This window comes from Colius striatus, chromosome 7 (genome assembly GCF_028858725.1).
Source record: "Colius striatus isolate bColStr4 chromosome 7, bColStr4.1.hap1, whole genome shotgun sequence".
Classification (NCBI taxonomy): Eukaryota; Metazoa; Chordata; class Aves; order Coliiformes; family Coliidae; genus Colius; species Colius striatus.
This window is the reverse complement of record NC_084765.1, coordinates 39,128,153-39,141,856: the sequence shown is the minus strand read 5'-3', so window position 1 is coordinate 39,141,856 and position 13,704 is coordinate 39,128,153. Positions and strand designations below refer to the sequence as shown.

At 41.0% G+C, this 13,704-nt stretch overlaps 1 protein-coding gene across 1 annotated transcript in view; it reads right to left on the bottom strand.

The window, feature by feature from the left end:
- Nucleotides 1–737: 737 nt before the first annotated feature.
- Nucleotides 738–13,704, bottom strand: part of SHC4 (SHC adaptor protein 4) — a 31,451-nt gene continuing 18,484 nt past the window's right edge. The window contains exons 5-12 of the mRNA XM_010200591.2: nt 12,449–12,502; nt 8,999–9,050; nt 8,184–8,310; nt 6,041–6,218; nt 4,679–4,739; nt 3,135–3,314; nt 1,413–1,666; nt 738–953 (exon numbers count right to left, since the gene is read on the bottom strand). Of these exons, the coding sequence (XP_010198893.2) occupies nt 798–953; nt 1,413–1,666; nt 3,135–3,314; nt 4,679–4,739; nt 6,041–6,218; nt 8,184–8,310; nt 8,999–9,050; nt 12,449–12,502 (1,062 nt within the window). The 3' untranslated portion in view covers nt 738–797. The remainder of the gene's footprint in view (nt 954–1,412; nt 1,667–3,134; nt 3,315–4,678; nt 4,740–6,040; nt 6,219–8,183; nt 8,311–8,998; nt 9,051–12,448; nt 12,503–13,704) is intronic.

Genomic DNA, 13,704 nt, shown 5'->3' with positions numbered 1-13,704 from the left:
GAGACACCTCCAGTATGAATTGGTAATAACAGTAAAATCATATGCAAGACAAAAATATCAGGATCTAGCATGCTTGTCCTTTAACAAGTTCTATTCCAAAATTATATTACATATATTAACTTTGTAAATGTTGCATATCTCAAACCTTTGAGTAGTCAGACAGTGATCAAAACGATTACGAAGACAGACAACTTTGTGTTGAGAATGCCATTCATTTCAAACGTTACTTGCTAGTAAGGTGCTGTTACAAGCAAAATGAAATTCTTAGTGTCTATCGAAAGCAGATGACATTTTAGTACTACTCAATTTGTATTTGTTTTGGCAAATATAGTTAAAAGCTTCGACGTGTTTGTGTAACCACCCAAAACGAATTCAGTATAAATAACACTGTTTTCCAATAATCCTATGCTAAAAGGCACATACCAATGTTCCAGCAGTTCATTCAAGTGAGCTTTTGCATGTAGAGGTTTCATTGTGCTTTTAAATAGTTACTGATTCAGTATGACCTTGAAAGTGACATTTGTGCATGTCTAAAATACCTTCTCACAAATGAATCTCACACTCTGAAGGCATAATTTTGTTAAGATTATATATATCTATATAACTATGCTTGTTGATCTCTATAGATCTACATAGATATACACATATACATATATTCATACATACACACACAAGAGAGTATCTTCTGGAACAGCAGCAGAAAGTGCAGTCTATATTTCTTTGAATTGTCTTCACAATAAAGTTCTTGGTACAGTTTTCAGATACAAATTGTCTTGGGATTGGTGAGATCCAAGGGATTATTTGTGATATTGCAAGTGTCCCACATTACTCTCTTTCCTTACAGGCTGCTTCAAGCTCACTTCGCTTCCAGAAGAAATGATTGGCAAATTATTTTCCATGTGATACTGAATAAGATGACCCACACTGTCAAATATATGGTCTTTGGTTCTCACCTAATGAAAGAGGCAAAAGGACATATTTATGGTTAGATTGTGCTTATTATAACTGGTGGGATACAAGCCTAGTGCATTAAAGTCAAAAGGCTTTTAGGCCACTGAACTCTCTGGAGTGGGATCATTAGGCTGTAGACAGCAATTTAGACTTATCCTGTGACCTGCCATTATCTGACATGAAAAGCAGAGGACCAAGTAAAAGAGATGGTATGTAGAGCTGGGCTGATTCTACTAAGGGGAATGAAATAACCACCTGGACTAACAGCAGTGTTTGAGCACCTCACTTCTGTTCCCATGGTACTTCAGTGCTTCTAAGTTCTTGAACTTTCAAACCTACTAAAGTCACTGACTAAAATCAATCTGGATGGAATCAGATCAGTTCCCCTTCCTGCGATACACCCATTCACTTTGACAAACATCTGAGCAGCCTTGAAATTTCAGTATATGAAATGTTCATACCTTGCCCTCAGGATCCACCAAGAGCAGATGCTTTGCTTGCCCTCCCTGAAGTCCACTGAGGACATACTGACCAGGTGACGTTGTGCTCTCCCGCACCAGAAAGTCCCCATCGTTGACTAAGAGGCTCTCTGCTGCTTTCCTGTTTAATTTACCATGGTAACAATTTTCATTCTTTAGCTGTTGCTTTATTTGTGGCAGAACAGAGAGACCAGCTGTGTTGTTCGTGGCGCTGTGCAGAGCAGCTTCCGGTAACTCTAAAATGAAATGAAAGGCAATGTATTGGACACTTCACCTAGAACTTCATCCTAAAAGGATGCTAGACAGCATTTTTTATAGCTTTTTAAAAAATAAAATGGTTCAGTCTTGAAGCTGTGATCAAACCAACCTTACAGCCTGTAATGAGACCCACGCATGAATGTGCACAACCCACCGGTGCATTAGGTGAAATTATCACACCATCTCCTCCCATACCTTAGATGGGAAAGCCTTGGGTCGCTAGGCAACAGGGATTAGAAACAAATTTTTCTGATGCTCTTCTGTTTCAGGTTTGCATTTCTTTGCTTATATTAAAAAGTCAAATCTTCCCTGTAAAAACAAGACTTTTTTTGTTGGTTTTTAGCCCTTTTTAAGATCTAGTTTTTCCTTCTTTCTTAACAAGCTCTGAAGAGATTTTTATGGATCATTGGGAAAGTAATGTTGAGTGGCTCCAGCTATGTGCAGGAATGTAAGACAACATGGCCAATGTAGCCAGAAGGGCAGGATTACAGCGTGATGCATCTGCTGTGAAAAAAAACCGAACAATTACTGAATGTACTAACAAAACTGGGTGGTTTGGGATATAGCCAGTCAGACTGCAAATGATTCACAGGCAGGATTTTTCTAAGGAAAATAAGAGGATGCCACTTCTTCAATGGAATTGTGCAACCTAAGGCTCCTCAGGATGCAGCCAGTTCCTTTTAAGAGCATAATACAGTTGGAAATGTCTCAATGGTCATAGGTTTCCTTTAGTGTAGTTGTGTTCAGTCCTTTACTCCCTTTCTTGTGTGGAACCAACTCTGATAGAGAAAACATTCAGTGGGAAACCATAAAAGGTAAAGCCAAGAAACATTTTCAATAATGAGGACAATCAGTAGCAACTATATAGTCATTTAATCAATATCCACTACTTAGAGTTTGTAAATCAAGACTTAATTTGATATACATTTCATAGATACTACTGATCAAACGGTTCTATTTAGAAATTATTGGATGATATTTGATGGTCACACACAAGATGGTCATAAAGAAAGATGGTCATAACGATTCCAATTGGAACTGGCCTGCAGCTGCCTTTGAAACAAAGGCATCTGAGGCCACTGCCACCTTAGAGTGGTTAAGACCTCGAGCATACAGGACAGCCCTCTTCCTTGAGTTATGGTGCAGTCTTAAGCACTCATATAATCTTAAAGACTTGCTTATTATTGCCTGTGGAGCACTATTTGTTGTCATCTATCAACTACAGAAGATGAAAGGTTTCTCTGCTTGCTTACTGTCACTATTTTTATTCTTTAATCCCCTTTGTCTTGAATTTAACAAGCAAAAAAACCCATCCAGGAAGGATTTCTTTCCCCTTTCTTTTCTGCATTTCTTATGGGGAAACCAAAATCTTTCTACATGCACACAGATGACAAAATACTCTCTTTTCAAAGCTTAGGAAGTTAAGGTATTGCAATTGGAACCTACTGGCCTGATGCTGTGGGCTCCCTTGGATCTGTGGTGCTGCTGTACCACGGGCTGTACAGACTGCAGACTGCAGGGTCTGTGTGTTGATGTAACTCGGATCATCAAAGAGATCTGTTCTGTAAGGAGGCTTCAATATTGTCACTTCTTTTTTTGACTTCTGTGATCTTTCACCACAATTACCTGCAATTAGTACATAGTATGCACAGATATTAGGATGTTTTTTTAACTCAGTTTAAAGCAAGATGCAACAGGAACATTGTTGTTCTTATATATCCCACTAAAGTAATTCAGAAGGAAATGAAAAGTTGGCAGATGAACTCTCTTTCTTTCTTATGGCTAGAAGGCACAAGGTACCCTATCCAAAATTAGTTAGAATTAAGTTTTCAAAAGTGTACTGCACTGGTTCAGTTCTTCTTCAATCAATGTCAGCAGTGAAACCCCCAGTGATTGAAAAGACATGGATACATATGACTCTACAGAGGCAAAAGCCATATATATTGTTTGTTGCAAAACCCTTTCCTTCCCCTCTGCACCACAAAAAAAAAGCTTGTGGGAAGCTGAACAATTCTCTCTGTTGCTATTCTAATGAAGCAAGGAAGATGGAAGAGGTTGGCACGTTGTGGCTCTGCTTGGAGAGCCAAAGCCACATCTGTCAGGTTAGGATCCAAGCCTAGGAGCAGGCTAACAGAATATCCCCTGCAGGGTATGAAAATAATAGCAGTCCAGCTAGCCAAATAGCATGCATATTTTTGTAAAGCAAACTTTGTATTCACACATCCATTCATTCATTCTTTTATTTGTTCATCCTCTCTTTGTAGAAACCATTTGTTTCTCCTTCCCTTACATCAGGAATATCACATGAAACTGAAGTACCCCCTGCAGACAGTGTAATGGATTGCTTTGGAGCAGTGCAGGTGGGAATTCAAAAAGGATCTCATTGTGCAGTGAAAGAGATGAGCTGAGGAAATGCGCTTGGGGCATCAGCTGTGGCAAGAGATGTCCAGAAAGGAATAGAGGCTGGTGATCTCCTGGGATCCCAGAAAGCAGGTTTTGCTAAAGGCAAATTGATCTCAGGCACAAAGCTTCCCAAAGCAGGGGAAGGGCACAGTCACACTGAAAAGCCAAGGATGCTGGAACCAAGGGCACAGGCTCTGTTGGAACAACTACCCAATGCTGATAGTTTGGGTCTCATCAGGCATTTAGGGGGGAAGGGGTATTTTCAGAGACTGATAAGCAAGAAAGTGTCTTCCTTTTTCAAAGGGCATGAAAGGGAGTAAAACAACAAAGAGTATGAAAGAGAATAAAAAAACAAAGAGCTACTGTACAGTATCATGACAAGTAAAATGAGTAAGTCTGCCAACAGACATGAAGATAGATTAGTGGCCTTTAGAAAAGTTGTAAGGGGTTTTTGTCTGCCCTTCATCTAGAGAACTAGAAGCGACCCACTAAGTAGAAGACTTTTCACCATTGTATCAAAAGCCAAGGGGCAGCTGTTCCAGACAGTCTAGTCTGCATATGCATCAGAGGGAAAAGAGAGCACATACCCAGAGTTTTGTTTTCTTCTGGACAATTTTCATATATGTTGATGAATGTTGGGCTGCCTGTCTGTAGAAAACACAGATCCATGCACCAGTTACTTGGGGTACAGGTAACTAAACGTATCTTCACCAAAAAAATTCCTATCCCTTCAAATAACATTTCATGCTGACCTTTTTCTTCCTACATACTCCAGCTTCACAGGGACAGTTAACTGCCCAGTTGTGTGTCTAAGGTTTAGCATATACAGTATAACTCCCAGGTAATAAAGTTCAGCTTTTCTTATAAATGTCTCTTGCAGTAAAAGCAAGGGGAAATAACTATGAGCATCACGATTCAAAGATGAAATGTTCATCAAGTTGTCTGAGCAGCACTAGAAGATCATCAGAACTGAAAGGAAAAACAAAACACAACATAACACCCCATGATAAAAAAAAAAAGCATTTACATGCTACAGGGTAACTCCTTGCAGTAAGTCTGATGAGCTTCAAAGGCAAACTCAGAGTATAATCAAACACCTTTTTAGAGAACTGTTGAGGAGGTGGAGACCAGTAGGCCCACAGCTGAGATGTGGAGTATGGCTGAGGTTAACAAAGTGAAAAATGAGTGAAGCAATAGCATAGGAACATGCAGAAACCTGGGAGCAACTGCCACCAGACACAAATAACACTGGGGAGCAGCAACTTTTTAGAGAGCACCCGCTGGATTCCAGGGCGCAGGTCTGAGTCCTTGAGTGAGGAAATGCTGGTGCTTCCATGAGAGGGGAAATGCTGCTCTTTCCAAGAACTCACACAGCAGACTTTGAAGTCTGTGCAACCAGTCTGAACTCAGCTGGTTTTCTAATCCTTGACTGACTGGGTTTTACTGCCCAGCATTTCAGACAAGAGCCACAGATCTTTTGCTGCTGTGGCTGATTTAACAGAACCTCTTTAAACACTCCAAGGGTAATTAATGTTGTATATACATTCCAATCAGTTAATGTTGTATGTATAGGTTGCAAAGTGCAATGGATGGGATGAAATATTTATCAGATCCCAGAATCTGGAGCCAGGAGGTCCCAGGTTTTGCAGATGTTCTCTCAGACAAGACATTTAAATCAGTATCTATTTTCTTCTCACAGCTAATGAGTGAACAAGGGAATATTACTTGGTCTCCTAAAAGTACTCTAAGGACAAAGCAGTTAATATTCAGAAAGTGCTGTGGGATTCAATTATGTACTAAGCATCATTAAATCTAGCCTAAAAAACCCTTTCCCAGGATAATCAGGACCTGGTTCTGATGTTAATGCCACACTTTACACCACAGTAACACTTTATTATTCATTCCCATAATAGGCAGTGAAGACTTATCCCAGATGATGATGTACTTACCAAGCAACACTGCTTTTTGCACTGTATAAGACAGTTAGCCCTTTGGTCTGTTTGCACTCTCACTCGCATGTCTAACACTCCACCGGTGGGAGGCTCTTTCCCTGGAATTTCGTTGTAATATTCATGATCCTCTCTCTCCTGTGAATTCCCAGCTGATCCATTAGCATTTGCTGCCTCGCTGAAAAAAATATGAGGCGGAAAAAAAAAGCAACTGATGTAATCAAGTGCTTTCTAGTGTAGGCAAACGTCCCCAGTGTTTGTGCACTGCACAATACACAGATTAGCCATATGGAGGCTGTAAAGGGCTTTGGGCCTGACTTTCAAAGCTGTTTCTTTTTCCAGTTACTTCTTCCAGAATAAAAGTGGACTCATCACAGTTTGGGGTGCAGGGAAGTACAGTCATTTTCTTAGCACTGGGCAGCCCAGATCCCTTTACTTTTCCTTGAAAACATAAGGGCCACCTACTAAAACTTTTAAGAGTTGAGTGCCAATGCATTGCTCATTGAGGTATCCAAAATGTAGGCCATAAAATTAATTCCTCTGGCTTCTTGTCTCAACTGTATAAAGCCAAAGATTGCTGCAGAGGGCAGGGGGGAACATGGCACCAGAGAAAATTAAAACCTCATGGCATGTAGCTAGACAATCCAGCAATGATTTCAGAAAACCAAATATTGCTACAAAAAAAAAAATGTTGTTTTCCCAAGTGGAATGTACCCAGATTTTAATAACCATAATCAGTATAACTGCTCTGTTTCAGCTTCAAGAAAACACTGAATGACACAGAGAGCACCCAGTGTTTTTCTTGAGCTAAACCAGAGCGATGATAGTTTAAATGTACAGCTGATAGACTGCCAAACAGCTAGGTGCTTCCTGTACTGTCTCCGGTCCCGAAATAAAAAGCTCATCTCAAATCTTACTTCTCTGATTAACAAGAATATAATTGGATAAAAGGCCTCCAGCAGGAAAGAGATAAAGTTCAAGTAGTTGATTATGTGATATGCACTGCAACTATTTGATTATGTGATTCACAGTAGTTTGGAAGTGACTCATTCACACAGCAATATCCGACTTCTTTGCCCAAGGACTGTTCTCCAAGGCAGCCCGTGGGTTAGGCTCAAGGAGGGAATCTAATTAGCCTCTTCTGTTTCTCCTTGCTCTGATTTACTTGTGGCATAGTCTAGCAGAGTTTAATAGGAAAGGTTCTGCTGCTGGTTCTCGTCCTCAGGGAAAACAGACCAGTATTTGCATTGGAATGCTAAGAACCACTATATACATTGAAATAAATAGAAACTGAGGCGCTGTCTTGTAATAAAACCAGTTCTGTTGCCTTGCATCACACACTGTATCAGTGACACTGTCTGCACAGCAACTCCCGGTGCTCAGGACACAGGGAAGTGGCCTTACAGCTTTACCTGCTCATGGGAACTGACAAGCAATCAAATCTGGCACTACGGTAAAGACTGAGAAAAATAGGTATGGCTAACCTGTGAGGAGAACCATAAACTAGAGCAAGAAATGTGTCCCCAGTGCAATAAAAAAAGGTAACTGGAATGGGAAACTGTAGTGCAGAAATTAATCTAGGCCCTTTATTTTGAGTGTGTGCAGAGGACAGGGCTTCATACTTCAAAATGCCAAGTGGTGGCTGTGGTTATTCCAGCACCCAAGGCTGATGTAAGTGGCACCAGGTGGAAGCTGAGGCCGCTGATAGGACATGAGCAGAATAGCAGAAAGGTGAGTTACAATGGCTTTTTTCCCCTCACCACACACTTTACACAGCTGCAACAAACTTAAACTTGGCATGAGTCAGGACTGAACTCTGTGTGTGTGTGCATGCAGCACTTGTAAAGTTGAACTTACTCGGGCAGAGCAATTTGAGTTTACTTGCATGACAAGATAAGGAGGTTTTAGTTAAAGAACAATACAGCTAAATTCTGTATTCTTTATTCTCTGTACAATTATTGCAGCAATCAATGGAGTTTACTGGAATAAGCTAATTTTAATCTATTATGCTCTGTAAATACAGCATATATTACAGTTAGCACACGTCCAGAAAGCATATGTATCACTCTTTGAAATACATTGTTTTCCTGAAAAGTACAAAAGAGAAGGAAAGTGCCAGTTAAGTGACTTAGAATGTGCTGACCTTTCATTAGATGTAACCAGGCTAGATGGGTTCTTCAGGTATTGTTTGAATCGGAGCTCAAAAGCCTGCCCTATGGTGTTTATCACCTCCTGTGCCATCCCATTGGGACATTCCAGTATGTGACATGCTGCAAAGAGACACCTTAATTAAAGTAAATGCACCTTATACCAGAAAATAGAGACATGGCTGTATTGCATACAGCAGAAATTATGTAACTAAAATTATGTTTAATTACGTTAAATTATGTATCTAAATAGCTTTGGGACATTATACAGACTGAGATTTTTGATATGTTAAGGAAACTGCTCTAGGCCAGTCATTCTTGTACTGCAGGCAAATAATGAGAGGGGCTGGAAAGGGATTTTATCCCCTGGGTTAGCCTCTAGAGGGGAGAAGGTCTCATATAACTGAGTGTATACCCTCTTCTGCCCTCTAGTAACATAGCCAGGAGTCTGGGTTAGATGAGGAGGCTCATTCACCACCATTGCCCCATCTGGAATCTGTCCCACAGCAGCCTTGTCAGTCTCTTCCCTTCCTCCCCAGGCAAGGCCGGCTTGAGAAGGCTGCTACCCTTACATGGAGCCAGCAGCCTGTACAGCTTTAGTCTCATCTGCAGATTCCCACTTCAGTGCACAAAGAATATGACATTTAAAGCCTCAGCCTGAATACCATCACCATATCCCTACTGGGAAGTCAGAAATTGTACAGAACACTGGGCTATTCAGTAGCTTTCTTATTTTAAAACTCAAACAATTCCTTGGTACAGATAAAGCAATCTTACAAACATGTACAACAATCTAATATTGTTTTCATACCTCTCTGATTAACGGGATCTTTCGCTACATACGCAACGTAGTCGGTAGTATCCTATAGGAAAAAAAGACAACAAACATCTTTTAAATGATCATTATGAACAACCTAACCACCATAGCAAAGCAACTGAGTATACAGAGATATATTTTTAGCTTTAAAAAGTGTGCTTCTTTCATGGAAAATAACCAGAGGAAAAGATCATTGATACCCTGGGTGGCTATTGACACAGTGATTGTCCTGGAACCTTCTCCTTGTAATACATGCACTAGATAATTTAGCATTCTTTGAGTCTTCAATAAAGTATGCATTCAATTCCAAACTCTGCAACAGGAGTAGAAATCCAACTGGTGCCTCCTCAGGAGGCAATGCTGCTGTCTTCCGCTGCTCCCACAGAGCTCAAAGCCTCTCCTGTGTAACACACTACAGCTGCGTGACTGCCAGGCGCAGCTTTTAACTGGGACAGGCCTAATCAGTAGCAGTGGAAGATAAAACAGTACTACTATACTGCAAAGGACAAGCCAGAATATTCCCACATTGTGACATGAAGATTAAGTTTCGAAGGCATCTTAGGGAAAAGTTGCTTTCTAAAATGTTGTGGAATACAACACATATCTGATCTCAGTTGCCGCTGCCTGATTTCAGTGGTCTGGCTATGATCAGGTTAAATTACTCTGGATCTCAAGGCTGCTGCTGAGATCAGACAACCTCAGTATAATCAGTTGTCTGTTTGACATTCTCCTTTGAGCCAACACTGAAATAATCCTCACTTTTTCTAGTTAAACTGAAAAGGGAACTGGAACAATAAAATTAACATTTCTAGTCATACTGCAAAGAGTCGCTTGATAATTCAGTGTTATAGTAAAAATGGTGAGGTAATGAATAACATTCTTTTAATTATTAAAGATGCATTTTGTTATTTTGGATCTTTAAGGCAGGATGGGGAAAATGCAATTCACAGCTTAAAGGCATGGCTCTCTTGAGGGAGGATGCAATCAGCTGGCAGGAAACAAGGCCTCCATTTGCACTATGCACATGAACAATCATTTAATAATTCACAATGAATGACATGAAAGGCAAGTCTTAGGGCCAGCAGAACTTGTCCTAGATATTTTTTGCTCCAAAGTTAATGTTGTTAAAACAAGGAGAGCTAAATATTTCTTTTGCTTTTAGTGAGCTCAATTTCCTTCCTTTTCCTTTCAGGCTTTTCTTAAAGTTCATAAATATTTCACGATACAATCTTAAAATAAATTAGATCTAGAGAGCAACTACAAACTAAAGTGACTGGAGCAGTACCTGCTATTTTTCTTTGTAATGTTTATGTACATGCATGGATGACTTTGCTTTAAAATAAAGCCAGAATAGCCTTTATTCTTGGGCAGAATATTGCTACTCCTTAATGATGTGCAGAGCAATACTGAACTGTGCCTAGACCCTGAACGCAGGGGCAGGTGGAAAGACATGTCCTGTGGAAACTATCTCCCATTTTAAACACAAAAAGAATCTTGGAAAAAATTACCCAAACAAGCCATCAAAATTGCCCTTCTGTGAAGTGCCATTAGAGTTATAGTTAAAACCACTGAGCAAGGCATCCATTCTACATATTGTCCCAGTATGAAAAGTGTCAGCAGCTGCACCAAGTCTCACAGCACGTCTGTGTGCAAGCACATACCTCAGTGCTCCTCCCATTAAGCACCAGCCAAACCCAGCCCTGTCTAGCCTGTGAGTTCTGATAGAACCATTGTACAAAACTAATGCAGAATATTGTAAAAAAACAAACAAACAAGCAAAAAAACCTAAAAAAGGTAAACAAGCCCTAGGGAACCACTCATCCAACACACTGAGCAGCGGAGCTCTGAAAACACATCCTTGGTTCTTTTCATATTGAAAACGTTACATAAAGACAAACTAGATAGCAAGCATTTAGGACATGATAGATAGGCATCTAAAGGTGAAATCTGAACTTCTGAGACTCTCAGAACACCTTAAGCTTTAAATGGAATCTTTAAGGCTGTAGCACTTCAGCATGAGGCCTGTGCTGTACCTCCTGGGTGCAGGACTGAGCACGGAGCCTGCACAAGTGCTCCCTCCTCACTTCCCAGCCCAGCTGCAGAAAGCTGCACCTCCCAGGCAGCGTGGGCAGCATCTCTGAGCAGAGCAGTTGGGCTCCTTACATCACCCACATGGCCCTCCAGAGAGGATCCCTCAGCCACACAGGGCCAGCTCCCAGCTAATTTCCCTTGCCTGCCCCTTTGGTAACACAAGAACAGGGAGACATTTACCAAAACTGAAGGGCAGAAAATTCAAAACTGATTAAAAAAAAATACTGTTTCCATACCACATGGAGTGTGAAATTCATAACACTGGCAGGGCTGGGCATGCTTAGGTTTGAAGAGGGAATAGGGCATATTTATGGACGACAAATTCCCTGCTTTCCATCACTGCAAATGAGTTTGAAAAAGGACAAGAAATCTCTGGCTTGAAAACATCAATGATTTCATGACATGTCCCTTGGCTCAAGAGAGACAGGGAAGTGCTGGAGAGAGTCCAGCACAGGGCCACCAAGATGATCAGGGGTATAGAACATCTTTCATACGAGGAAGGGCTGCGGGAACTGGGGCTGTTTAGTCTGGAGAAGAGGAGACTGAAGGGAGATCTTATTAACATGTATAAATCTCTAAAGGGTGAGTGTCAGGAGGTTGGGACATCCCTGTTTTCTATAGTAGATAGTAACAGGACAAGGGGTAATGGGATGAAGCTGGAACACAAAAAGTTCCACTTAAACATAAGAAAAAACTCTTTCCCTGTTGAGGTGAGGGAGCCCTGGCACAGGCTGCCCAGAGGGGCTGTGGAGGCTCCTTCCTTGGAGGTCTTCAAGACCCGCCTGGACATGTTCCTCTGTGACCTGATCTAGGTGACCCTGCTTCTGCAGGGGGGTTGGACTAGATGATCTCTAAAGGTCCCTTCCAACCCCTACCATTCTGTGATTCTATGACTGTATTAGGAGAAAAACCTGTATCTACAGGAAGAAGGTGGTTACGCTACATGCTTCTCATAGGAGCTGTTTGACTCAAAATTGACCTAAAAGTGCTGTCACTGATTGCTTTTGTGCTACTGGACTACAAGGACCACAGAACTGATGCAATTCCTATGCTCACCTGTTCTTATTTTTAGGTCTCCAATTCTGAGGACTTTTGAATGAACTGAAGCTTACTGATGGCCAACAAGAAAGATAACTATACGTATCTATCAAAGATCCACTGAGCCTCTGTTCCACATCTCCTTTCCAGTCTCAGTCCCTCAGTTTTCTTGCCTTGCTGGTCAGGATCCAGAAGTGGAGTGTACTGTTAGTGCTTGTGGATAAGAAGGGATGAAGCAAAGTATTTGCAGGTACTTTTATTCTCATAATAATTTCATTATACCTGCGGAAGTATATCTTATAAATCAATACTTACTGGGTCACCTCCAGAAGCAAATGAGATGGACTGCATGTGATGGTTGGCAATAATCTGAAAAGCATGACAAACTAGTTAAACATGCTCATGTGCCATACATTTAGAAAAGAGCAGAGCAAATATCTCCGTAGAGCAAGCAATTAAGGTGATGCCAATGCAATTGGTTAATATATGCACATACAATTTCTGAAGGAAGGAGGTGAAAATAGGAATATTTTTGAGACTACCCATTCATATTTAGTAATGTCTAGATCCCTGAGTAGTCTTCCTTAAAGGGTTTTCAGAATTAATTCCAACACCAACTTCTAGCTTAGCTTCTATGCTAAATGAGACTTTGAAAGTGGAATAACCAGACACTGGATTCATTTACAGAGTCTTGAGATATAAATTCATTTTGAAATTAAAACCAATTTGATTTAAATGCCTGGTGTATATAATCATGCCAGGTTTTCAAATAGGCCCTGCTGATAATACCAAACTGTCACCTAGCAGAAATTTCAATAGCCAGATCAAGCATCAACTTTTCTGGGTTTCAAATACTACCTTACCACTGGAGACAAACTGCTATTATAAAATCAAGTGCAATAGATTATGCAGGTGTGAACAATAGATTATGCTGGTGCAAAAACAAAATAAATAGGATTTTCCATTTGCAAAAGTCTAGTAATGAAAGACCTAAAAAGAATTTCAAGACAGCGCCTTGCACACCTGAGTGTCCATCAGTGCAACTGGAAGGAGATCTGCCCAGATAGTTTGTAGCAGGACTAAAAGCAGGAACAGGTTGAAAGGGGCATATTTTAGCTGCCAGTCCCCAGAATTTCACCTGCTGTAGGGAAGCCCTTTGCTGCTGTACCTGAAAGGAAGTCTGGTGCCATAAACCCTTACCCCTCCCAGCAAGGGACAGGACACCTGTTTGCTGCAGGCAAATCCCCGGGACTTGTTTGATGCTCAGCATGGCATCAGCTCAGTTGAGTGATTCCTACGAGCCAGAGAGCCAAAACTACCTCCCTGATGCTCCTCTGCTTCAGCTTGGAGCAAAACCCATTGCTGATCCTGGACGAGATTGTGCTGGGAGCTGAAGCCAACAGCTGATGAAGGAATGAGGTAGCCAGGAGGAAGCTCCTCATCATATCTGCCAAGAAGGGAGCATACCCCAGTTCCAGGGCAGATCCAGGCTCTCAAGAACACATCTCGATGGAGCCCAGAGACTTTATTAGCAGAATTGCTTATGCACATACATTACCCAGACGTGAAAT